We start from the raw sequence: 27,975 nt of genomic DNA, 5'->3' as shown, positions 1-27,975 counted from the left end.
TAAAACAAAAAATAAGATAATTCTATTTATTTATTTATGCCATGTAGGATCTTAAGGGTCCACTAACCACTGGACGACGAAGGAATTCCCTACAACTCCCTTAAGCTCTCCCTTTTTTTCATCTGTATTAACCGGGTGTTAACAATGGCACCTACATCACAGGTTTGTTGGGACAAGTAATGTAAAACTTACACCTTGTCTGGCACACAAATGCTTCATGGATACCCGCTATTATTTTTTCCTTTTAATAGGAACATGTAATTTACCTTACTAGTTATTTCTCTATGACAAACTGTTCTTTAAATGAAGGCAGAGAAAGTTTAAGTGGCTTGCCCAAAGTCATGCAAATAGGCGGTAGAAAGCGATCCCAAGCACCTGGACTCTAAAGCAACTACACTCTTAACTTGTGTTATTCTCTAACTGTCCTCTTAAAACTCTTAGGTTGCTACCCAGGGACTTCAGCATAAAACGCAACTTCTCAGACTGCTCGAGAATCTCAAGAAGTCATCTTTGCCAGCCTCCTCAGCATCATCTGTTGCCATCAGCCCCTTCACTACCAGCTCCAACCTTACTACCTCTAAACTTTTTTTCAGGTCCTCAGGCTCAAAGACTTGCACTTTTTGCACCCTTAGGGAGATACCCTCTCCTCCACCTCGCCTGCTCCCATTCACCCTTCCGGCAACCTTCTTTGATACCCTGATGACCGCCAAGGCTCTATAAACCCCGCAACACCTCGTATTTCCATCACCTCGGTGACCATGCTGCCGTAATTTACGCACCCATCACCAATGTGTGAGTTACAAGACTGAGACTTCGACTTCTTTGATTCGGTAGTAGAAAAACGTCCACCGCTTTGTAATCAGGGCAATGAAACAAAACGAAAAACTGGGCGCTGTCTCAGTTATCCTTTATTTGTAATTTACCCTGAATTACGCTGGGTAATCTTTTCAGCTTTTCCACCCCCTCCTCTCCCCTCCAATTCGCGAGCGTCTCGGCGTACCTAGGTCACCATATCCTTTACAAAGAAAAATGAGCTCTGAGGAACTCGCTCGCCCACGAAAGCCGAGATGGCAAGCACTGACAAGATGGCCGGCAGCCCGACGGGGCCGCGAGTCTCCATCCACTTAGGACGGAGGCCTGCGTCACGTCACACCCCCCCCCCACCCCCGCCCCCGCTTGGCACCTCCTCCGGCCGCAGAGCCTGACGGGAGACAGAGCAGCGAGCGAAGGCGTCGGCCATTTTGTGGATGTTTCCTGTGGGACGCGGTGGTGGCGGTTGGGTTGGAAGAGTGAGCTGTTCTTCACGTCGTTCTTTACTGTTTGTTTTTTCCTCTTTTTGTCGATAGAGCGCAGTTATGGGTCGCAAGAAGAAGAAGCAGTTGAAGCCGTGGTGCTGGTATCCTTTGTCGGTTTGAAGTCGAGGCCAAGCGGGGGCGCCGGTTAGTGGTGACTGGCTAGGAGAGGCCTGGCTTCGGCCTATGGCGGAGAGTGGGATGTAGGCCTCGAGGTCGGTGGTTTGGTGGTTGGACTGGGATTTGGGAAGACTTGTCAGAAAGTAGGGGCCCTGGGGCGAGAGGCTCTGGCAGCTGTGGGTCGTGGGCCTTCGTGACTCAGGAGGTTCTTGCTTTGGTGCGAGCGTTGACCCCCTGAGGCGACTTGGACCCCATCACCAAGGACAGAGTCCCTTGAGGACTCTGCTGCCACACTACGTTGTTTTGGTGACGATTCAACAAAGGGACTTTCTTCGAGTATAATACGCTCATTGACTCTGGAGGATTAGGAGAGAGCTTCCGGAGTCTGTCACCCACTTTCTTTTTTTGGTAGAATCTGGTTTCGTAAAGGCTTCTGTTAGTCAACCCTGATTTCGACCCCCCCCTTCCCCCCTTTTTATTGCGGGGGTGGGGCGGGGGAGCTAGTTTCCGCGTCTCGCCCTCTGGCGCGTTAATCTTCGGGAAGTAACAGGGTGGGGTTACTTATCTTTCTACCTAGCTTTCTAGGAGTGAAAAAATACGTTTTAGGAATAAAACGTGGCGGTTTATTTTTTTCCCGGGAACGTTAATAAACTACGTTCCAATTGTTTTTATTTATTGTCTTGTACCTGAAAAAGCTTTGCTACAGAACTGAATTTATTTTTGTAATAGTTGAAAAATGGTTACAAGTTTTGTTAAAGTCCTTTTAGGAAAATCTGATTAGTGAGTTAATTCTCGGTAACAACTCTTCTGTGAGTTTAAATGAAACCTTTGGCAACATAAATTCGGAATTGCAGGCAACTTTATGGGTTTTTATAGGAAATGGTTACTTTTACTCGCAGTGAACTTATTTTCAGATTCCAAATTAGTGTTAAATTCTGAATCTGATTATTTTTATGTTCTACTTAATTGAAGTTCTGTCAATATAAATTGTTTTTTTTCTTTTTTTAATAAACATTGATCCCTTGCAGTTAACATCGTGCGTTTGTAAATGTTGAGAGATTGAACAGAAGTTAATTTCGCGTAAATCTGGTGGTAAACGCTGAAATTTGACGAAGCTGTATTGCCTACGGAGATGTGTTTTTTTAGGGTTGGTGAAGAGAGATTGTGGGCTTCCGGGACATTGAAAATTCCAAAATTAGTGGCAGGTTTATTTCTAGTTATATAATACCAAAAGCAGAGTTTGTACAAAGTACTTTTGGTTTTAGCTGTTCCCCGTTTTTAATGTTAAGTAGTGAATAGTGTTCTCTTTAATTGCATATTTATTTTCTATAAGTAATGTTATTGTGCTATATTTTTGTACCTTAACAATAGTGACCAGGTATTGTAATAGAGATTTTGATGATGAGAAGATCCTTATACAGCACCAAAAAGCAAAGCATTTTAAATGCCATATATGTCATAAGAAATTGTATACAGGACCTGGCTTAGCTATTCATTGCATGCAGGTAAGGAGTTTTTTCCTCTTATTTAATATTACTCTATTGTAGTTTGCAAACAGCATGGAGGGAAAACCTTGAATTTCTTTTTGAAACCCAAGGGTGTTTTTTTGTTGTTCATTGCAAAAGATTGGATAAGATGACCAGTTAATTAAAAAAAAAAAAAGGTTGTTTAGCCATGGAGAAGATAAACTATTGATTTTCTATGTTTAAAGAATTTTTATTAGTATTTACCTTTAAGTTATTGATATCTTCATCCTAGGTTAAATATGTGACAGGCTGAAATCACAAAATATTTCCTCAATACTTGGGCAAGAAAACAAAGATCAGAGATTTAAATTTTGTAGGCAATCTGACCAGTTCTACTCCTGTAAGAATTAGTACATAATTAACTGCCATTACTCTGCCATTGAAGGATTTTACAATCTGTTGCCTGCCTGGGGCTAGGTTTAGTTCCACCATTTATTCCATGGGAGGGTAGTATTGTGTTTTCATTTAAAACTTAGGTTTTTTTTCATTTCTAAGTAGGGGGAGCTTTGTAATGTATATTTCTGAAGATCCAGTAAGTTTTATTTTTGAAGATGTTTTATTAAACATTTCTTCTACTTTGTCAGTCCAGAATTGCCTGAATTTTTGCGTAATTGGACCCTAGAGAGGCGTGAGATGAAGGAATCCCCATTGGAAATTACTGTTGGTAGGAGGCAGGGAGGTAAATTAAAACAAGATTATTGTTTCCCCAAGCTTAAAAATAAGTTTTTGTAGATCTTTCTCACTTCTCTCAAGCCAATCAGTAATTTAAAATCCATTCAGAAATGTCAGTGCCTGCTACATCCACAATTTTCCATTGTGGCAATCACTGGTTCTTAGTTGCTAAATCCTGTCTGACTCTCTTTGACTCCGTGAACTGTAGCCTGCCAGGTTCCTCTGTCCTTGCAATTTCTCAGGCAGAAATACTGGAGCAGGTACCTTGAACTCAGGTGTCCTTCATTGCAGGCAGATTCTTTACCGCTGAGCCTTGAGGGAAACCCAGTCACTAGTTACCTGTGACTATTGAAAAAGAAATTTAAAAATGAAAAGTTAAATTCCTCAGTCGCATTATAGCCACATTTCCATTGCTTAGTCACATGTGACTGGTGGATGACTTGTATAGTACAGATATAGAACTTTACCATTTATGTGAGACAGCATTGTACAATATTTGAAGCACCATATATATAGCAGTGAATAAAATAGTCATTTTTGTGAAGTTTAGATTAACATTGTGGAGGAAAACCTATAAATGTTTACTTAGTCTTATGCTGATACATCGGAGAAGGCGATGGCACCCCACTCCAGTACTCTTGCCTGGAAAATCCCACAGATGGAGGAGACTGGTGGGCTGCAGTCCATGGGGTTGCTAAGAGTCGGACATGACTGAGTGACTTCACTTTTCATTTTCATGCATTGGAGAAGGAAATGGCAACCCACTCCAGTGTTCTTGCCTGGAGAATCCCAGGGACGGGGAGCCTGATGGGCTGCCGTCTACGGGTCGCACAGTCGGACACAACTGAAGTGAAGTGACTTAGCAGTAGCATGCTGATACATGATACAGAACTAAAACTAGGTAGAGGGGAATAGGGGCGGGCCATAAGATAGTAAAGGCCTGAATGACAAGCTGACATCTAAACAGAGATTGAAGAGGATGAGGGAGAGATTCCAGGGAACAGCAAATGAAGAACTGTTACATGAGGAATATTATCCTATATTGAGGGAAGAGCAGCAATGTGCTACTTTATATAGGAGGTCTTGTCGGCTGCTGTGTTTCTTTAAGTCTGAATGAAATGGGAGGTTTTAATTGAAGTGTAACATGCTTTGGTGTACTTTGGGTCATTTTGGCTGTAAGGGTGAGAATAGACTATAGAGTGCAGTAAGTCCGTTTTAGGAGTATTCGAGGCAAGAGGTGATGGTGACAGAGGTAAGACTTTGTTGATGAGGTTAGATGTGGAACGTGAGAAAGTGAGGGGTGGAGGATGATCTGAAGGTTTTTGGCTTGAGCAGTGTGAAAAGTGAGTTGAATACAGTGGTAGTCAATTGGCCCTTGGTATTTTGGTATCACTGTGGGTTCAGCCAACCACAGTTGGGAGTCAGTTGATTGAACCCACTATCAACTGAGTGCAGAAATACACAGATAATGGAGGGTGCCATTTTATATAAGGGACTTGAGCATCCTTGGTATGAGGTGGGTAGTCCTGGAACCAGTTCCTCCTCGATACCAAGGGATGACCCCTGATGTGTAGAAAGCTGCGGGAAGAATAGGCTTAGAGGTGAGAATACTATATCATCTTAAGTTAATTTTGAATATTTTAATGTTGAGAAGGTCTTCTTGAATATCCAAATGGAGATAGCATATAAACAGTTGAATCTACGGATCTATAGTTTAGAGAAGTTGGAGCTGGAGATAGAAGTTTGGGAGGATACAGTAAAAGGATGGCTATTTTAAGCCATGATACTAGATGTCCTTAGACAGTATAGATAGAAAAGAGGTGCAAGGACTCCACCTTGGGTATCTCCCAGCATATAGAGGTCAGATGATTAAAATAAACCAATCAAGATTGAAAAGGTAGGAAAACTAAGAGATTAGTGCCCTGGAAGCCAAATGAGGTGTTTTAAGGAGAGAGTTAAATCAAAGCTAGTGGTAGATCAAGAAAGCACAGGACAAAGATTGGTTTGATCAAAGTAGAGGTCATTGATTACTTGTCAGGAGTGCTTTCCTAGGATGAAGAAGATGAAAGGCTGATTGGAGTGCTGGCAAGAGAATGAGAGGGAAAGGAGAGGCACTATTTCAGGGATTTGTACTGTAAGAGAAGAGCAAAGAAATGTCATGAAAGCTGGAAGGAGATTAGTTGATAAACTATTAGTAATGTCTTTAATTGAAATTTTCTATTTATATATTCTTATAGCAGCCTGTGACATAGGCATGGCAGTTAAATCAGACACATGCTCCAGTTTTTATAGTAAAAGATGTTTTTCCCCCTCATTACTTAGAAGCATAATGAAAACTAGTTACTGTGTCTGTGGATGTAGCTATATTTCTTTAAAGAACATAGAGATGACTTCATGTACATCATCAAGAAAAGTAACATTCTAAAAAACCTGGGGGGAAGTGATTACATCATTTATTGAGTAGCTTTATTCATGGATCTTTTAATCATAATTTCTAAATTTCATTTGTGTTTCAGTTTTTTAAATATTTGAGATACTCCTCTAAAGAGAAAAAACAAGTTTTCTTTACCTTTCTTCTGTTCTGTGAAAGAGTCTTAAAGGAAAAGAAAAATGTATTACTTGGACAACTGTATCAAAGTCATTACCCTTACCCTATAAAAGTGATTCTCAAACTTGAACATGCAAAGGAATCACCTTGAAGACTTAGATTCATGGTTGTACTAAGAGTTTCTGATTCAGTAGGACTCAGGTGTGCCCTGAGAATTTGCATTTTTGTTAAGCTTCCAGTTGAAGCCAATGGTCTAGACAAACTACTTTGACATCCTTTAACCTAAGTTAAAACATTTTGCTGAAGGAACCAAGACTGATCAGGGTTTTACCATATTGGCAGAAGTTACTCACTGAGGGTTAGAAATGTTTGATCTAGGAAAGACTATACAGTGAAAAAAGGTCCTGAATTCTCAGTGTTATACAATAATACATCTTAAGAACTTCTTTTTGTGATCAACCAAATACCTTCAGAGATAGTGACAGGTTCTCTGCTATGGCAGTGTTAAGCTCCTTAGGTGACTCATTAGTTGTGGGTAATGCTAATTGTAAATGTCACTTTTGTGGTTTGTAATTACTAGCTTGTCAAGTACATCATTGGAAATTTCAGTGTATTCTGATACTTAATATAATAAGGCTTCATAAGCATTACTTAATTCAGACTTCAGACTTCCCTGATTTGAGTAGTACTGTTACTTTATTGCTAATAATTCAAACAAGATTATAAGCTACACATTGCCAAGTGGTTTTTATATACAGTTTTTTTTTTTTTAATCTTAAAAATAACCTGAGAAATTAGGTACTAAATTAGATGAAGTAAACTGAGGCTTAGGTCAAATGATTTGCCCAAACTCTCGAAAGTTGGAGGGTTGAATTCAGTCTCACTGTAGCACCAGTTACTCTTAACCTTTATACTAGATGGTCTATGAGTAATTTAAAATTCCTTTTTAAAAAAGACTTTCATGAGGCACTTCTGTCTATCTAATGGAAGGCTTGTGTTTTGTTTATATGGATTTGTTTGTTTTTTAATTTAGGTGCATAAAGAGACAATAGATGCAGTACCAAATGCAATACCTGGGAGAACAGACATAGAGTTGGAAATATACGGTATGGAAGGTATTCCGGAAAAAGATATGGATGAAAGAAGACGACTTCTTGAACAAAAAACACAAGGTAAGTACTAAGATAAATGCTTAGTAAGTAAATTTCTTAATAAAGCTTCACTAATGAGAGTATTATTACTGTTTTCAAGTATAAATTTAATGGTCGGTATTAGATCTATTTGGGCTTCCCTGGTGGCTCAGACAGTAAAGAATCTGCCTGTGATGCAGAAGACCTGGGTTTGATCCCTGGGTTGGAAAGATCCCCTGGAGGTGGGCATGGCAACTCACTCCAGTATTCTTATGTGGAGAATCCCCATGGAGACAGGAGCCTAGCAGGCTGCAGTCCATGGAGTCGCAGAGTCAGACACGCTGAGCGACTAAACATAGCACAGTACATTAGACCTATTCAGAATTCCACAATTTTGAGGGGTTTTTTGGTCTTATATTTGAAATAGATTTTATTTTGTATACATGGTATTGTTTGGATAATTTTATACGTTATTTTTTTTGCTCATAACTGAATTCCAGGTAGATTTAGCAAGTGTTAAGGCCTTTAAAAATGAAGGTGCCTTGTTTAGATTTATGAAATCACTAGTTGTAAATTTTTAGTACTGTATTTGACTTGGTATTTGCAGCCCTCTCCTATCCAAATGATAGAATCTTCTTAATAACCTAAGAAATATTTTATTTTGAAAAGCGTTATAGGGAGGTCAGACTGCTTTGTCATAATTTACCTTTTGGAGTGAAATAGGAAGCTTGTTTGGTAAAGTATAGCTGATTTAGGAAAATGATTTTTGCCTGCCATAGAATAGGGAGAACATGTTAACCCTTCTTGCTTAATACAGATTGAAAAACCATTCGAAGAGTAAAGAACAGTGTTGGCTGAATTTTTTTTTGCAAAAAAAATTCTCAAGAGCTAGTTGCATTGAAATAAAGTTTTTAAATGTTGAATGTCTTAAACTTGATTTGTTTTTCTTTTCTTTTACTCTATGGGGAAAATTAATTGAGTCTTTTTTAGCAGAGAGTCAAAAAAAGAAGCAGCAAGATGATTCTGATGAGTATGATGATGATGACTCTGCGGCTTCGACTTCATTTCAACCACAGCCTGTTCAGCCTCAGCAAGGTTATATCCCCCCAATGGCACAACCAGGACTACCACCGGTTCCAGGAGCACCAGGAATGCCTCCAGGTAGCACCTAAGGCCTCTTACAATTTAACATTCTCAAGTCTTCATTGATACAGATTAGAAGTATTAATTCTTCCCTCTTAACTTTTTGTATGTTTTCTTCTTGGTGAAAATTCTTATTTATAGGCATACCTCCATTAATGCCAGGTGTTCCTCCTCTGATGCCAGGAATGCCACCAGTTATGCCAGGAATGCCACCTGGGTAAGAAAACTCTTTTAATTGACTTGTGAGCTGGTGCCTAGTAGTGATCTTTCTCAGCTTGGGTGTTTACATCAATTAAATGTTATTTTGTGGGGTTTTTTTGTGTTTTTTGCTTCTAAAAGGTATGGGCTCTATTAATTATTAAACTTATCTAATAAAGAAATCTACTAATAAATTTAAGGAATATAAATTTGCCTCTGGAGAGAATAGATTTTTGGGTTTTAGGATAAATGTAGGCAGCCATCTGCTTCAATTGCATCTGATGTAATTAAAGTAGTTGGTTGTAGATTTGAGTTTTTGAGATTCAGAACTGTCCATGACACTTTGTAGTTGTGACAGAAGCAAATTCTGTAAATGATTTGTCAAATCTTCAAGAACTAAAATGAATTTGAGGTGCCCGTGCTCATCACTTTACTTAAAAATATTGTTGGATGTGAAAGGTATACAATACACTTTCCCACTGTATTTTGAAAATCACAGTTAGATTTTGATTTTGTCATACATTTTCACAGATTGCATCATCAGAGAAAATACACCCAGTCATTTTGCGGTGAAAACATGTAAGCATCTCATTCATAATGTAATTCAGGAGGTATAATCATAATGTCATTTTTTTGTGTGTTTAATGGTATCTATTCAGTTGACTTCAAAACTTTTCTAACCTTCCTCACTAAAACTTCTAAAATTTGCAAACTGACACAGATCTCTTAAAGGAGGGAACTAAAAAACATCTGAGGAAATAGTAATAGACCCACATAAATCCTTTTCTAACTGTGCAGCTGTTTTCCCCAAACTGCTAAAAGTTATGAGACTTAGTAGAAGGGGTTGATATTTAAGAAAGAGTATATTCTTAGGTGAAATTACATGCTCTATTATGGAAAGTAATTGAATTTTCTTTAATAAAACCTGTATATAGAAGTTATTCTGTTTGAGTCCTAAATCAAAAATTCACAAAACTTGTAACTTTTAAAGTGAATTGGACACTGATATTTGAAGGTGAGCTCTTCTAAGGAAAGGAAGATAAATATGGGTTATGCTTTTAAGTCCTGGTTTAGTGTTAGGAACTTTCTACATAAAAAGTAGAGACTGAGTTTAGTTTTGGTTATCTTTGGTTATCTTAACAACAGATTGATGGTAGTTTATGTTTGTGCATCCCCAGAAAAAGAAATCTTCACTCCATAGAATACACTTACTATTTTTTCTTTTTGAAAAAAAATCTGACAGCTCTAAAATGGAGGGTTCTTTTTAAGGGGGGAGGTTTTTGGTTTTGTTTTCATTTTTTAATTTATATTCTGTGGATATATTCCAAGTGAGACAAAAAATGATTTTGTTTTCCAGTTACACATTTTAGATAAGGCCTCTTGTTTTTAAGAAGAGTAAAATATTTGTTCTCAATAACTTCAAATGTATTAAAATATTCTTTTAACAGACACTGAATTTTTTCACCCCTATTCTACTGGTAAACCAGAGAGTTTGCTGGGTTTTAGGGGATTTATTAGGATTGTTTTAGTGTGTTGTATGTTCTTTTCACTTTGATAGATTTCAATATTAGAGGTCAAATTCAAGTCTTTATTGTTGTTTCAGGCTTTTAGCTAGAATATTTTCTAATGTTTTATGCTGTTAATTAACTTTAGTTGTCTCTTGAAATTTGCTTTCTAATAGAATGATGCCAATGGGTGGAATGATGCCACCTGGACCGGGAATACCACCTCTGATGCCTGGTATGCCACCAGGTATGAAATGTTAGTTTCCTTTTTAATATGACATATAAAAATACGACATGTTTTATTCTTAAGTATTTTGAATAACAGATTTATGAGCGTTGGTACAATGTGATTTTAAATTTTCTATGGGTTAATAACTTCTTTTAAAATTACTGTGAGAAATGTATTTTTTTGTTTTGTTTTTTTTTTGAAATAGATAGTAAAAGTATGAGTTACTGAGCTTGTGACTTAAGAGTGGTTATATAAGGACTATTTTAGACAAGTAATGGAGACCCTTAGCAAGTAACAGAAAAATCCAACCCTAAGTGGTAGATTTGGCGACTATGGCGATAACAAGAACCCATACTTTCTTAAATTTGCCGCTTTGCCAGCCTTAGCTTTTGTTCCTCAGACATGTTACTCAGTAGTTCGAAGATGACTCAGGCAAGAAAGGGTGCTTTTATTTCTTTTACTTTATGGCAAAGTAACTTTCTAGCCTCTTAGATATCATTTGCCAGAAAAAGTCTAATGGACCCCCTAGGTACAAGGAAGCCTGCAAATTAATTAAAATATCTTGACTTCTTAGTCTATAATGTGAGGGGATGGGATTTGGTTAGCCCAGGAAATAAGTGTGGCACAGAAGTTTTCATGAGATTCTCTCGATCTGTTGCCTAGTTTTTTAATCCTAGCACGTTTGATTTGCAATCCATAACAGATTCACATGTACTCAAGTGATAGTATAAAAGGAACAGGAAAAATAAAGCAGCAGCAAAATTTGAATCATAGCTAGTGCAACCATTAATTTTGAGATGGCAACTTCACATACATTATGATCTGAGACAACTTAAGACCTTTAAGGAATAAAGAAAAATAATCTGTATTCATTTGGTAATGGGAAGTCAGTAAGTTTTAAATTATTTTGAGGCACTTGGAAGAACAGCTAGTGGTGCATTTAGGAAAATGTATGTACTTTGGCCACCTCATGCGAAGAGTTGATTCATTGGAAAAGACCCTGATGCTGGGAGGGATTGGGGGCAGGAGGAGAAGAGGACGAGATGGCTGGATGGCATCACTGACTCGATGGACGTGAGTCTCAGTGAACTCCGGGAGTTGGTGATGGACAGGGAAGCCTGGTGTGCTGCAATTCATGGGGTCGCAGAGTCGGACACGACTGAGCGACTGATCCGATCTGATGTATTATTTAAAGGAGTAACTTCGTTTCTGGAATAATTTTTATTACTAATAGTAATTAATAGTAAATTAATAGTTTTAATAGTAAAACTTATTAATAGTTTTTATTGCAGTTTGCATTAGAGTTCTGGAAACATCTATTAGATGATTGAAATAATTTCTATTAAAAAAAGAAATAATTTCTATATGTTTGAAAATTTTATTGCATTAGTAATAGGCCTAATTGTTGATCTGCCCATATACAGGTTTTCTCGTGGTTATCTTTAACGTCTAAAAATTTTAAAGAGGAACAAAGTCATATAGAAAGTTGGAGGCAGAATTGTTCCAAGTGGCAAATGCCTAGGTTCTCTGAGCCTCTTTGAGTTCAGCAGTCAAGAGTTAGTAATTTTACAGTATAGGGTTTTTTGTTTTCTTTTTTTTAATTTAATTGGCTACAAGTTTTTTTAATTCTCTGCAGGTATGCCCCCTCCTGTTCCACGTCCTGGAATTCCTCCAATGACTCAAGCACAGGCTGTTTCAGCTCCAGGTATTCTTAACAGACCACCTGCACCAACAGCAACAGTTCCGGCTCCGCAGCCTCCAGTTACTAAGCCTCTTTTCCCCAGTGCGGGACAGGTAAGGTGAAACTCTTGAAAAAGGAGTGCATTAATATTTAAAGGTAAAGTGCAGTTTACTGAAATCCTTCAGTTTGTCATAGGTTATTTAAGTATTTCCTAATCTTTTTAATATAATTTATTAACTATACTAAAGAGTGGCCTATTCTCTCCCATGTTTGCACACATTGATTTCCTCTACTCAAAAAAGATTAACTGAAACCAGAGAATAGTGTTGTATGTTGTTTTTTCATAGTAATTAATGCTGGTTACTCTTCACTTTATTAGAAATGGAAATTTAATTTCTGAGAGCTTAAATAAAAATGTTCCTCTTTTACATAATGATCTCTGGGTAGAATGAAACCAAAGACAAAAATGTAAAATCCTATAGCAAATTATTTTGGGGTTCTTACTTTAATCTAGAATTGTTAAACAATGTTGCACTGTTGTAGGAAGGGCATCATTTAATGGATTTTGACCTAGTTATACTGGTATTTCCTATTCGTCTTTTTTTACCCCTCACCAGAACTCAGAAGCAAAAGATTATTTTATATGTAGTATGTATGTAATGGTTGGTAACCCAGTTTCATTCTGAATTAGGCAGGTGTGTTTAATTCATTCAGAATTCAAAAGATCAGGATGTATGTTCTTTATTGTTCACCTTAAAATGATCCATTAGATGTTTTCTTTTTTCAACTCTTTCCTATTTGTAGTTAAAAGGCACTTTTTAAGTGCTTTTTAAGGCATATTACCTTATGTTTTTGAGGTTGGGGTGATCTCTTTTTTTTGAGAGATGTTATTAAACTTTTGGCAAATATTGTTACTGAGAAAATTGAAGTAATGCGTCATAATTCTCAGTTTAAGGTATCAGTTTTGAAATACCATAGTGCAGAACACCTTAGGTTTAGGTGGAAGAAAAAACTGGTTAATTAGATTTATTGATATAGAATTCAAGTTTTTTTGAAGCTCATACTGTCACTCTGTTTATTGCAAATGCATTAACTGCCTACCTCTATATATAAAACAGCTTTGATGGCATTGTATTTTGCATTTACAGAAATGCAATCTATACTGGAAAAAAAAGTCTACCACGTGGCTTATTTTCACCCATTTGTTTGGAGACTTTTCATTGTTTCCTTTCTTTTATGCTACAGATGGGGACACCTGTAACAAGCTCAAGTACAGCTTCATCCAATTCAGAAAGTCTGTCTGCATCTTCTAAAGCTCTGTTTCCTAGCACAGCACAAGTACGCAGGAAGTTGCAGTTTAAAATTGTTAAAATGGCTTTATAACTTAACCCTTTGGACCCTACTTTAAAACTAAATCTTATCCCAAAAATATATTATTTAATTTTTTAAAAATAAAATTAATGGCTTATAAATCAATGGTATTGGAAAATTTGAACTACATAATAATAGAAAAAAATGTACCCCAAACTCCTATGGCTCTAAAGGGTTAAAAGCATGTAAGCAGTAAGTGCATTATAGTGGCCAATGATTAGCTTGATGCATGAGTAAGCTATTCTGTTTTATGCTGTTTAATGCATCACATATAACGTAAGGAAATTTAGTACTCTGCATTTGGTTCTAAAAATTGGCCTAATTTACATGTTTCAGATGCATAGTGTTACAGAAAGTAACATTTATTACTGGTAACTTTATGCTTAAAAGCTCTACTGAATCCTTTTGTCCATCATAATCATACAGACATTGTTAATTGAGCGGACATTGTATTACTATATAAAGAATACTTCTGAAGGCCATATCTTTAATGTGTCACCATTGATAATTGTTTATGGTAGACTTGGTAACTGAAATTTATGCCAACATTTTTTTGTATTCTATAATTTGACTTTTTGTTTGGTAGATCAATTTTTAAAAAATAATTTAGAGTAATGAAAATTGAACATGTTATTTCATGATACAATACAGTATTTCATCAATTAGGAATAATACAAAGCTTTGTAAATTAAGTAATTTTTGGTGAGGAGACATGCTGTCTGAGAAATTACATAAGCAGTCTTGTTTCTTGTTTCCCCTGCTGTGTTTTAGATGTGCTTTGATTCAGCATCTTTCAATATTATATGTTATCTTAAATTTTGTGGATTGATCATGATGTTAACTTAGTTTTCATTTAAAATTTTGTCCCTTATTGAATGTTAGTGTATTGTTTTTAAGTTAAATTGGTAGTAAATAAATTCAGTTTTGAGGTTTTATTGATGAAAGATTGTTTTACAGGCTCAGGCAGCTGTCCAGGGACCTGTTGGTACAGATTTCAAGCCCTTAAATAGTACCCCTGCAACAACTACAGAACCACCAAAGCCTACATTCCCTGCATATACACAGTCTACAGCTTCAACCACTAGTACAACAAATAGCACTGCAGCTAAGCCAGCAGCTTCCATAACAAGTAAGCCTGCTACACTTACCACAACCAGTGCAACCAGTAAGTTGATCCATCCAGATGAGGATATATCACTGGTAAGTTGTTTACAATTTTTTACTAGCAGAGTTTGATTGAGTACTATTGTAGCAACTTGTTCATTTGAAAAAATTTTAATTTGTGTACCAATGGTCTTACAGTCTGATTGGATGCCAAGTAATTTTTGCCATTAGAATTTTTTATTTTTACCATACTAACTTCACAAAACGAGGTGAATATTGCATATTTTGATCTTAGATCCAGTCCCCATCCCCTAACACTATATCTAAAAGAAGGTAGTGAGTTGGGTTCTTACTCTTAAAAATTAGTTTAGTTGGACATAAACTGGTAAATGAATTGAAGAAGCAGTTAAGTGTGCGATAGAATCTGCAGATTGCTTACTCTACATACACCTTCTTGATTACAGTATCTTGCTGAAGCAATTTATAATTCCTGGATAGCTGTTCAAACATAACATACTTCAAATATAAAAATAGGTGATGTTTTCTTAAGGCATCAAGGTTTTAAGTAGTTGGATTGATTTGTGTTGTGAAAGTAACTGGAATGTAAGAGTACATTTAAAAATGACTATAAAGACTTGAGATTCTTGCCTTCATGCTTAACAACTCTCTGTGTTCATATGTTTCACATCTCACACATTTTTATTCCTAGGAAGAGAGAAGAGCACAGTTACCTAAATATCAACGTAATCTTCCTCGACCAGGACAGGCTCCCATGGGTAATCCACCTGTTGGACCAATTGGAGGTATGATGCCACCGCAGCCAGGCATCCCACAGCAACAAGGAATGAGACCCCCAATGCCACCTCATGGTATTCCTCTTTTTTATGTTTTTTTTATTCAGTATACACACAAAACAAATTTATATGCAAAATACATTACATTTAAAAGTACTGTGCATAGACTGAATCTATCTTTTTGTGTTTTAAATGTGTTTTTTAGGTCAGTATGGTGGTCATCATCAAGGCATGCCAGGTTACCTTCCTGGTGCTATGCCACCATATGGGCAGGGACCGCCAATGGTGCCCCCTTACCAAGGTGGGCCTCCTCGACCTCCGATGGGAATGAGACCTCCTGTAATGTCGCAAGGTGGCCGTTACTGATCTTACTTCATCCAGTCTAATAGGTTTGGAGATTAAACCTTTTCTCAACTTGTGCTGTTTATATAGCCAAGCTTCCGTCAATAAGGCGTCATTGTGACTTTAACAAAAACATTATCTTCCCACATACCAGGAACTATTGGACATTTATTTTACATGGGAAAATTTATTTGGAATAATAAAGCAGGAACTTTTCCTGAAGTTGCAATTTATACTGTATGGCTTCTTTTTCATGTTTCATCTAGGTTTTTAGAAGTGAAGTATAGTAAATTTGGTTCGTTATATTGTGAAGGCGCTGGAATTACATGAACATACCACCTTAATAAAGGCAAGTTCTGTAAGCTTACATTGCTATTTGTAAAGTTATGCCTTCACAGCATTTCAGATGCTGTTGGACTTCATGTCCCCAACCTAGCTTGGTGAGGGCTGTAACTGTCTCCAAGTACCTGTACATTGGAAGTCTGAATGTGTAACAATATTTAATGTATTTAGAGTTCCTCATGTTGCAGGGTTTAAGAAATCTGACCCTCCAAGGTCATGTGACTTTTCTGTACTGTTAAACTTCATTGTAATAAAATGAGAGAAAAATTTATGCCTTTTTATTCATAACCCAGCTGTGGACCACTGCCTGAAAGGTTTGTACAAATGCATGCCAGAGTAGATGTCCACATAATAAAATTCGTAGTTATCAATGCAATTTTGATATATCATTGGATTCTGTCATTGAATTGTAGGTTGTTCGTTAGCTGCATGTTTTTAACTGGATAGTGTATGTGGAATTGTATGTTAATCCTTCAGTTGACAAAAAACTTAGAGATATATACATATATATATATATATGGGTCAGAGTATGAAATCTTTATATTGTGTCACCCTTCTACCCCCTTGGTGTCAGTACATGTTAGATATCATAGAGACTTAAAATGTAAATCCTGATATTCCCTTCTTCCTGCTGCTGATGTTTAGAGCCTAGTGCCAGACCCATTCATTTCCTTTTGATTATATTTGAAACTGCAGTACTGAATGGACCTCAGAAGCTTTTCAGGTGCAAAATTCTAGAAGCTTAGGTGCATGCAGTAATAGCCTTTTGTGCTGTTAATGGCTGGTATGTATTCTAAGTATAATTATGAGAATCTAAATGTGCCTCTGTTAAGATGGTTAACAGATGGATTTGAAATTTTTTACTATGTTTCTGGAAGATTTCATTATTTCTTTGATTAAATGGCTGCCTTCTGTTATTAAGCCTAAATGGCTTTTTGCTGTTAACCTTTTCATCCTTGGAAATTTGAATGTTAAAACTGTTCTATGGAGAACTTTTCTGTAGAGATGACTGCTATTATTCAGTATCTTGTGTTGCAAGTCTCATAATAATAGCTTGTTGACCACTTTTTGGCGTCTATTTTAAAATCTTTTATAGAATACTTTTATGATTATTTAAGTATCAAATGACTTGTACAAAGTATAATTATTATGAACTCAAGTTTAGTTTTCCTCGATACAAAGTTAAAAGACAGCTAAGAAAATAACATTTCTCTATAACCTTATGTGGAGGTGTAGGTATCAGACAGAATCTGAAGTTTTGTTTAAAAAAAAAGTTTAACCATGTAACAAAATACTAAAGGATGTTTTAATTATCATAAAAGAGTCTGTATATAAGTGACAAGTAAAGTCATTGATTTAAAGAAAACACTGAGTATTACAAAGCTGAGTGCCATTTGTTTTGTTCCAGTGGTGTTACAGCTCCTGTGCTATGTATCACCAGGAAAGCATTTCTTTCTCTACCCCTTTTCTTAACCAGCGCCTACCTACCAAGATAGTTTTGGAATTATCGTATATGTCTTAGATTTGGAAGTACGTATATCATACTGCCAAAGACCTGTGTTGAGAATCTTTAAGGTCAAGATGGCACAATTTAAATTTAGAATTATTAAATAGGAAATGTTTTCTCAAACCAAATATCTCCCAAGCATTTCATGTATAGGATTATCAATAAACCAGGAATGGATGATAGCAATGGGGCAAAGGGGGCAGGAAGAGGGTAAAAATGGGTTAGTAATGTTTCAAAAAATTTGCAAAGCCTCATTTGCATTTAATGCAAAGAAAACCAATATATTGAGGTTGCTTTCTGAGATCCATGAAGAGAAAACACTAGTACTTTTGAATAAGGGGTAGAATTCTAATTAGAAGTTATTGTAAAATGTTATGCATAGCACATAGGCACATCATCTCTTGTGTTTGTATGTATATGGCTCAGATGGTGCCCATTTGGTATATTTAATGTGTAATTTGTGCATGCATCAGAGCGTAATAAGCTTCTAGAACATACTTTTTACCTAACTGCTTCTGGGGTCCATATTATGGTTCAGTAATGAGTGGAACAACTTACGTTGAAGTAATTTTAACTCTTTGACTTAACTTTCTGAAATAATGGATGGAGTTCAGTTTAAGTAAACTTCATCTGCCCTCAGAGAAGACAGCTTTGGGGACCCAGTTATATACAAGCAGGCATTGTGATTAACATAATTTAGGAGGTTGTCAGATTAATGAGACTGCCATCTTTGGCTCTAGCATACATCCATTGTCACCACTTGAAAAAAAAAAAAAGAACCACTATTTTTGTCTGGCACTAGTTTCTATTGTGTAGCTTTTACTACTGTATGACAGTAACAAGGCCAGCAGGTGAGGATCAACTTTTGAGGGACTGCTGGAATATCATTTGACTTGAATTCTTACTGTCTTAGCAATCTCTCACACATTTACCAATTAGAAATGGGGTAAATATTCTTTGAGCCCTCCTATTCCACTGATCAAGTTGCATAATTGAACTTAAACTTAGTTTAATTAAATTTAGTTATTTGTGGGGGTGGGGGAGAGTCCCAATAAAAGTATGGACTCAGAATGGAATTACAGTGGACAATAGATTTTTTTTTTTAAAGAGCTACTCCTTTTTTCCTATGCTTGCTTGATCATTGGGATTTTTTTTAATGCATGTCTTTTAAATTAATTGGGTAATGTTTTTCTAAAATTAAAATTTTCTTCTTCCTATAGCCCTGCCATAGGACAGGCTGAGGCTGAGTCTCAGTGTTGCCCTGTTCAGTCTGAGGCAAGTGGGATTTATTTTATTCCTTATAGGGGCTTTCACAGCTTTATGGCTGTTGGATATTCATGTCCCCAAACTTGCAGCAAGTTTGGTGAAGGCCCCTAAATTTAATTAAATTTAGGGTTTTTATACTCTTTTGGCAGAGAAGGCTCTATATTAATATTCACGTTTGACTGTGGTGTTAATAAACAAAATATTTGACATGTAATTTGTGTTACATAATACTTAACAGCCTCAGTAAAGCTGGTATTACTTACATTGAACTTTAGGAAATTGACAAAATTTGACATTCTTGATTTGGAGGCCTGATATGTTTCATTCAAATTTTCCCTTTCACTTTTTAGGAAAATCTGGTTATTTTCTTCTCAAACTTATTAAATTTAACCTCAAGGATAAGTTTAATCATTAGATGTGCCACTGGATAGTGAAATCTACTTTTTTTAATCCCAAAGTTATTCATTGAAGGTTGAAAGGCCATCTGGAAATGCTTGTGATTTTTAATATATATAAATCTCACCACATTAGAGCAAATGTTAATGTAGAGCCCTGTGAAAAGTGGGAAGATGGTGTGTATGTGTGGTATGTATGCGTATACACTACACATTTGGTATAAAAAACGTTTGGGTATTACGACTTACAGTATGGGTGGATTATTTTCAAGCAGTCAAACTGAAATTGTATCACATAGTAAAGTTAGTATATTGAACTGTGGTTTTGGAATGATATTTTGAGTTTCATTTTTATCTTTACTGAGCAATATTTGATGCAATATGCACACATGAAAAGCATCTATGTATGTTTCCAACCAAAAATTGCTTTTATTTGGTTAAGAAAAGTATGTGTATATGTTGTAGGGGGCAAGTAAATGGGGAACTGGAAGAGAGGCCAAATCATTAACTTGGATTACTCTTGTTCCTTCCTGTGTTAAAGCCATCATTCTATGCAGATAGCATTTTCCTCTGAACAGTAACAGTTAACGTAGTAGCAAACTCAGGCTTGTGTTTCTTTGTGGTTTTAATTCTTGGAAGCGTAAAGAAATACACATTCAATGAATTCCAAATTTTCATGTCTGTAACTAGAACATATGCTTTTCTCTGTAACTGAATCATGGAAAGAAGATAACAATGTTTGAAAAAAGAATATGTCACCACAAAAAAATTCCGTTGGAATATTTTACTCCCTGCTCAATAATTGCACCTTTTAAGACTCCTTAGTTGGAGGTGCTTTCTGTTATAGCCACCATTGCCCCAATATATTGAAATATTCAAGAGTGAAGTTGCTTGTCCCAATTCTGATAGTGATCATTGAAATAATTATAATTGGAATATACTCTTAAACATTTGAGTGCTGGGGTGGGAGGGATTTTCTAAGGGTGACATAATTTATTGAAGGTGATAAGATGTAGGTTCCTTGAACTCTGTAGTTCTGTGATTCAGACAAATAACAATTTTAAGAATTACTTAACTTTCAGGTGTCTATCATGTCCACTGGTAAAACTTGGTAAATTATAGAAAGGAAATGTTGAAGTCACTTACTTTCTGAGATAAAATTTTGTTTAAACTGACACTTGCGTTGGTTTTGAGATTTTTTTAAAGTAGGAAACATGTAACCTAAAATTTGTATAAATCAGGTATGTCTTTAAGGTGGTATTTATCTACCATATTGAATAACTTTTGTATGTTATTCCAAAATGAAACTGGTTCTCTCTTACTCTTTTATGGAAGTCTTCTAAAAGAAAGGATTCATTATGAGACTATTGACTATAAGGCAGAGTTTTGTAAGTAAACATTCTCCCAATTATACTTCTGCTTGCAATCCTCATGATTTGAATATTAGTGTAGGTTACTCCTCTCTTAACCTTCTTTCTCAATATTTTATTTTCTGTTATCTGAATCATTTTAATAAATAACCATTTGTTTTTATAGCATATAAATCATCTAACATTTCTGTGTGATTTCTTGGCAAAATAAGCAGCTACATATAGTGTTATGCACATACTGGATATTCACAATTTTGTGGTTAAATATCTCCAATATTTCCAAGTGTTTTCGTGTTTTTACTTGGCATTGTGTTGGAAAATACAGTTTTTAAAAGAAACTAGATTCTTCATTAAGGCTTGGAGAAGAACTGCTTTTTTATAAGCATTGTTTTTCCTGACCTTTTGCATAGTATTTTGGCCATAAAAGGAAAAGCCTTTCATTTTCATCCGAACTCAAAAAAGAATAGTTTGAAACTCTTACTAGTTTGAAATTATTGAACCTTCTCTCTTTAAACTTAATTAATCTTATGTAGTCTCAGGGGAAATTATACTAGTCAGGATATAGAAGTCATTTTAAGGTAGAAATTGGAGACCCAAAGTCAATCTTCACTGAAGCTAGTTTGAGCTATTTATTTCTATTTGACGCAAATTGAACATAGTATTGTAAATGAAGACTGATATAGTTAGGTTATTTAGGAGGCAAATAATGACCAACTTTCTTAAGAAAATATGTTTGTATAATTGTAGTTTTTGTCAAATTAACTGCAGAGAAAATACATGTGAGTAAACTGAACAATTGATTACTTGGATCCCAGCCATTAATTCCAAATATTGTAGTGCTATGTAAAGTTGTGATACAGCACAGCTTCAGTAATGTGCTGTGTTGGGTCAGGAGTTTTTGTAATGCTTTGTGTGTAAAAAGGGGGAAGTCCTTTATTGGAATTTTCCAGGCCTTTTGGCATTCTTACTGTGTCTGGGTTTTGTTTTTTAACCATTATTATAGTTAAGAATTGTATGTTTTGTTTTGGTTTAATTGTATGTTCAGTTTTGGTTTAAATATAAGGAACTGGCAATGAAATTCATTGATGCCCAACTTGGATAAAAATGAAGAATGTTGTTTACCCAGCTTACTACACACAAACCAGTAGTGATTATTTGGGAGAAGCCATTGTATAGTGTTGTTGACTTTTTTAAGAACCATAAATACAACGAAAAGTGACAGCATTCTGGCCTTGGTTTACATTCATTATGAAAGGTTTCACCAAATCATTTATTGCAATGTAGCTTGTCAACATTTTATTCATAAATAGTTTGGTGGTCAGTCAAAGATGAAAATAAACAAGATTTGCTGCACCATTTCCCAGTTTCTATTAATAAAACAAGGCTGCTTAAGTACCCAAGTGGACCAAGGAAAGTGTTACTAAAGTTTCTGGAAGTTTGAGTTAGAAAAGTGAGACATTTTAGTTATTGAACAGAGCCTTCCCTTTTAGTTACTAGCTTGTTACTATACTTGTAGGAGAAGCGATAGAATTTACTTTTTTGCCCGGGTTCTTAAAATTGAAAATCTTTAGTATAAGGAAATGAAGTCAAGTATTTTAAAAGTTGAATCTTAAAATATTCAAGTTTACCCTTAGAGTAACTTGTGTTTTCATAGTAAACATACCAAAATAGTTTATTAAAATTGAGATGTATCCAAGAGATATACAGTATTAGTAACTCAGTCTCGTAAGATCACTCTAAATTTAATAGCCAAAATAAGGTAATTTTTTAAGACTTAGGGAAAAAAATTTTTAACTGTATTAATGTCAGACTCTGAGGAAATTTTATGCGCATTGACTTTTTAAACTGAATTGAACTCCTCAGTTTAATACAATTTGTGTTTTTGTTAACTAGCAGCAGAATTTCAGCATTTGCTACTTACTGGTAGAGAAGAAAAATCCCACAGCCCTGCCAGTACAGGTTAGTTTAATCTGTAAGTACCTGATGTTCCTATTTTTTTCAAACATATCCATATAACCCACACAAGGAAGAAAGCTGTGCAGTTATTAAATGTGAGTATGACTAATAGAGATCCATTGGACACTTTCAGACACACAATTTTTGGGCCAAAGTAGCTCTAGGTTTGATCACCTTAGTTGTAATAAAGGTGTAATACTGCTCCTTTATCTGGTTATGATTGAACCTAAATACATAAATTGTACACAGGAGGAAGACCGTGGCAGTTTCAATTGGCTGTACGCTCATGTTGGTATATAGAGTGCAGGTGTTTGGCTTCAGGGTATCCTACTTAAGCCACTCCTGTGGTGGAACTCATAGTTTTTTAACTTTTTACAATGTGAATCAACAGACAAAAAGTCACGTTTCCTCACCTCTAGCAGTGATAAATGGCGTGCAATCATAAGCTAGAAATTTTTTTTTTATACCTTTTTTGATCTTACATGTTTTTAGCAACTTTTGCTGTAATTAAGTACTGATTTAGTTCATCTTTTTTGTATACTATAACCTATTCTGTTGGTGCACCACCATTGTGGGTTCGTTTTATTTTGAACTAAGCAATATTTTAATTACCAATGAACGCTGACTATCAAGAAATCTAGACAGGTTTCTTTGTGTATTCCTCTTGAGGGGCAATGAGGACATATACATTAAAGTTTTTGTTAGTTTCATTAGTTCTACCAGGATTCATTGTCGACTTGAACCATCCTTCAAAGATTTCCTTTAAGCTGTAAATATTATGCTTTTATGTTGATAAAAATTTTAAATACTGAGGAGAGAAGAAGAAAGTGTACAATTTAGTTTACACAAGCCTGAACCATTCTTCAGTCTGTATGGCTTCCTCTTCACCTTAAGTGTAAAGTTGTATAATATGGGACAGTCTTTTCATAAAACTAGCTGATCTTTTATTCATATTAAACTGGGATGGTGATGAGCCACTGAAAACAGATCATCTCAATGTTAATATGAAAGTCATGTTTTCAGTTAAGTGTTCTAATGACCTTGATTTATCAACTGATAATATTTTTTATAAGATACTAGCTTGGTTTTTTTAAATATAAAATTGCCTAAGGGCTTAAGTTTCATTGCCTTTCACAGTTTAATCTGTATAAGAAATGGTGTACATACAGTGGAAATGGTTTTCCTTAAAACCATCTCTTTAAAGCTGCTTTGCTGGTGAGTACTTACTATTTTATACTTCATATAATTACTATTTCTCTAAAGTTGGACACTTTGATGGCAGTGTCTTGAGTTTCTGTGTTCCTCAACTATTATCTGAATCAAGAATGTTAAGGTGATTATTTGACTTCCTCACAGTTCCTAATAATTGGGGCTCACTTTTTTCCTAACCTTCACTTACTAGACTCTAACTGCAGAAACTTTTAACATGTAAATTATTTCCTTTTGGTGAGATAGGAAAAATGTTTTTGCTCAAAACTAACATTTAAGGAAAATCTTTTACAGATTTTTTTGTAGTTGACAGAAAATTTTTTTCTCAGTGCTTTTGATTGCCATTTTACATAAGTATAAAATTTAAAGACCACAATTTCTGTCTGTCCAGCAATTCCTGAGCAGTTAACTGAGAGTAGAGTAAAGGAAAGTTTGCCCAAAATGGTCATGCAGACTAATTGCTTACACAGAAGCCTCTGAGTGAAGCTTGAAAATTTCAAATGTACTCTTAAATCATTCTAACCTTGCATGAAAAGCTTTGGTTGGAATACTGATTTCTAGGACTGTGTATACCAGTGGAAATTAGCCTGAGTATATTTCTAATTACTTGATCCCTGTTTAATCATTGTATCACATAGATTCCGCCCGCCCCCGCTTTAGCATTTAGTCACATCCTAGCTAATGTCAATATATGCTAAGGATGTTTTCAGATTGTTTCTCCTGCTGTGATCTTTGTCAGTCAGTAATAAAGAGGCAACTCTTTGCTTTTTAGTATGAAGAGTGATCGTCTTCTAAAACCTGAAAATTGATATCTGAGTATGTGATAATGGTGATGTATTGTTCTAGATAAGCACTAAACAAAGTGTGGACCCTCAATTGATGTCTTTAAGATTTAAAGTGAAGTATATTTCTAAGGAACTCTGTCCTTTCCTAGCAAGGATAAGCAGACACTGAAAATTTGGTAAGTATGTAACTTTAAATGCATGTAATATTTGAATAAATAGCTAAATTTCCATGGTTTAAGGTAGTATCTAGACATAAACAAGAATTCTTGAATATCCTTTGTGACTTAATGTGTCTAGCATTTTTACAAATTTGTGTGCACACTGATTAAATTGAAAGGTACCTTACTCCTTTGTCTCGTTTGTTTTTATTTTTATAGTGCATTACTAATTTCATATTTCAAACTTTTTTCAGAGTAGAAATAAGTGGCGGGTAAAGAATATCTTCAAGGAAGAATTATTTAAATGTCCCCATCTTAAAACCCAATGATCTTCTGTTTACCTTAAGGCTTCTGTTCTTACAGCTCCAGTTAGATCTGACAGATAATAGGCAACTGATCAAAAATGGGAATGAAATCTTTCTGCTCTTTCTGGAGTGTTGTGGGAATCATTGTATAATAGTAAAATATAACTTAAGGCAACAGTGGATTTTCAGGGAAGCAGTGTTTTAAAAATTAAGAGAGAAAGGTGGTGAGATTTTGGAATCTCTGCTCCCTGGTACACCATTGCTCTTAGTAAAAAGAGGGTAAACGGAGGTTCAAGTGAAAACATTTAATTGTTACAGCAGGGAAGGTGGTTTACATCTGAACACTATGTCTGCTTCTTTCCAAAGTGATACAGCATTTTGTGAGATGGTACAAGATCTCAAAGGGGTGGGGAGAACAGGTGGGTTCCCTCCATTCTGTCTCCAGGCTTCACTCCAGCATTGTACTGGCAAGGAGGGAAGTGAAGAAGAGCAAGTCATACAAGGGATATGATGGTAAGAAGACCCTAAACAAAACAAACAAAGGAGGATAAATGCTAGTCCATGTATATATGTATATGATTAAATGGTCTGGCTAAACAACTTTTGACTGGTAGCTTTTGAATGTAAGTAAATGAACTTACTGATTTAAAAGTTGTAATTAAATACTAGCTTAGAATTTTTACTGACTTTTAAAACTAATCAAAAAGAAAGATGCTAGCAATTAACACTAGGATTTGCGGGGCAGGGGGGAGGTGGGTGGGTATTTTTAAATTAAAGCTTTCTTGCATAAGTAATAGTGTGTTTTGTCACCTTGACATACCACTTGGAAGCTAGAGCATAAGAAAAATGAAATGGATGACCATATTTATAGTGTTTATATTAAATTTTAGCCTAATGATAGGGTTTGGATGGAAGAGGTGTTCCCAGATGTTCGTTCGTGTGTGGAACCATATAATTGGAGCTCACAAAAAGCCTTTTTCTTTTTTCTCCCCTCTTGAGTTTGTTTGGAAGTGTTTGCAAGGCTTTGAAAAAGGCCAGAACTACCATTTGAAAAATGGTGCTTTATTTTCATATCTGAAACAAGTTTTGGGTTGGATCTTCATTTAAAGGTGGAAGGATTTTTGTTTCTGCATATTAAAAGCAAATGTCTTTTTATTCCAAGGTAATGATTGACCATTAACATTTGAGTGTCTGTTGTTTACAAAGATTAATAAAATTTTTCATTTCTTAATTAATAATACTTGTCTGAGCCCTATTTATTAAGTTGTATCCAGAACAGATTATACTGAGGATGAATTACACACATCAGTTGTCCTGAACAGGTTTTGGTGTGCCTTGGGAAATGGAATCCACAGTTACTAAATATGGAATGTTTATTGGAAGAAAATGGTAAATAAATTTTAACACTGTGGGTATGGAGTAATTGGTGGTGGTTAGGTTGAACAAGTAGATGAAGCCAGAAGTAACATTGTGGTTTAGGCTATAAGCATAAAATTAAACCTTGCAGTCCCATCCATCTCCATCATTTAGTAGTAGCTGACTTGACCATGAGCAAGTTAGCTTCTCGAAAGTGATGGTAATAATTTGCCTAGGCTTGTGAGAAAAAGTTACTGTAACATAACTTAGCCATGTCTACCAGACCAGTGGAAATGGCAGAGTTAGGGTCTAGGTATAGGCAGTTACTGAAAACCTAAAATTTCAGTAAATGCTTATGAATGCCTATTATATGCTTGGCTACTCGCCTATATACAGGTGGACAGAGGAGATACATCCCAAAAGGGACCTTGGAGCTTAGGGTTTAGGAAGCCAGCCCTTGCAAAAAAGTTTTGGGTGAGTGTTACAGGCAAAAGGAACAATAGGTGCAGAAACAGATGGGAAAAAGCCTCTTGGAGGAACAAAAAATCAAGTGCGAGTAGTGGGTTGGGAGGGTGTTTGTGGAGACTGGAGAAGTAGGTAGGCCAATCACAGATCATAGTTTGAATTTTAGTTTAGTGGAAGTCATTGAAAGACTTTGAGCTGGTGAGTAGTATGTATGACTTTTAAAAGCCCATTCTAAGGTGTGTGAAGGTGGGCGGTGGGGTCGACATTATAGGGACTAGGTAGAAGGCAAGAACCTGGCTCTAAAGAGAACTCTAAAGGTAACTGAAGTTATGAACTGCTATGGCTGGATAATCACAGAAGAAGTTAGATTATGCTGAGCCTAAGCACAGAAGAATTAAGGTTTGATGGTTAACATGGTTTAGCCCGCACCTGACTTCATTTAGGAAATACTGAGGATCTATATAAGGAATTGAGAAAACTTCCGTTGTCTTGGTTTTAAGGATAAATGCTAATACAAGAAAGTGAAAATGCCCTCTGAGGAAGTTTGGAGGATGGTAATTCCACCTGCCTTGTGTCTGGGAAAGAGGTAGCATTTGAACTAGGTCTTGAAGAATTGTTAGGGTTTGGGCAAATTAAGAGTATTAGGGGAATGCCTTTAAAATATATATCAATATAGAGAGGAATATGAGTAAAAGTTGTAGAGAATGAGATAAAGTAATTTGAGATAAAGGTCGCTGAATGCCATGTTAGGGATATGCATTCTCCTAGGAATTAAAGTGCCTTTGTTCATTACTGATGAGAGCTGTGGTTGTGGACTACTCTTCAGAAGCAACTTCTATTCCCAGATCATCAGACGCTGCCACCATTTTTCCATTGCTGCTATTGTCATGTGGAGTAGTAGGGCTCAAGAACCATAATTGGGCCGGACCACTGTTGATTGAGTTAAAAACTAGAATTCCTTCTTTTCCCCAGGGCTAGCTTAAAATGTCTGGACAACACACTGTCTTGGACCTTTACTGGGTCATCTTCCTGTAAATACCTTGACTTTTTTTTCTAGCACTTTTAAGTAGTAAGGCATTGATCTCTCACTTCAAAAGCTGTTGAATGTGTGAAGTCACTCAGTTGTGTCTGACTCTCTGCGACTCTGTGGACTGTAGCCCACCAGGCTTCTCTGTCCATGGGATTCTCCAGGCAAGAATACTGGAG

The 27,975-nt window shown here is 35.9% G+C and overlaps 1 protein-coding gene across 14 annotated transcripts; it reads left to right on the top strand.

Annotated features, from left to right (window-relative positions):
- Positions 1 to 1,205: 1,205 nt before the first annotated feature.
- Positions 1,206 to 26,186, top strand: ZNF207 (zinc finger protein 207). Of its 14 annotated transcripts, XR_003506655.1 has the most exons (15): positions 1,206 to 1,396; positions 2,791 to 2,917; positions 7,192 to 7,330; positions 8,279 to 8,449; positions 8,573 to 8,648; positions 9,161 to 9,208; positions 10,311 to 10,381; positions 12,000 to 12,157; positions 13,290 to 13,382; positions 14,373 to 14,615; positions 15,229 to 15,388; positions 15,519 to 15,702; positions 15,922 to 16,004; positions 18,725 to 18,779; positions 22,429 to 24,766. XR_003506655.1 is itself a non-coding variant. In XM_027516661.1 (13 exons), the coding sequence occupies exons 1-12, from the start codon at positions 1,356 to 1,358 to the stop codon at positions 15,677 to 15,679; spliced, it is 1,488 nt and encodes a 495-aa protein (XP_027372462.1). In that variant the 5' UTR covers positions 1,206 to 1,355; the 3' UTR covers positions 15,680 to 15,702; positions 18,725 to 26,186. The 14 variants fall into 14 exon arrangements, 9 of the variants coding, with proteins under 9 accessions (XP_027372462.1, XP_027372461.1, XP_027372460.1 ...); XR_003506659.1 differs by lacking the exon at positions 9,161 to 9,208 and having other exon boundaries at positions 8,282 to 8,449; positions 22,429 to 26,186; XR_003506656.1 differs by lacking the exon at positions 15,922 to 16,004.
- The last annotated feature ends 1,789 nt before the right edge of the window (positions 26,187 to 27,975 follow it).

Source organism: Bos indicus x Bos taurus, chromosome 19, assembly GCF_003369695.1.
Source record: "Bos indicus x Bos taurus breed Angus x Brahman F1 hybrid chromosome 19, Bos_hybrid_MaternalHap_v2.0, whole genome shotgun sequence".
Lineage (NCBI taxonomy): Eukaryota > Metazoa > Chordata > Mammalia > Artiodactyla > Bovidae > Bos > Bos indicus x Bos taurus.
Note: the sequence above shows the minus strand (reverse complement) of the source record. Positions and strands in the feature narration are given on the sequence as shown.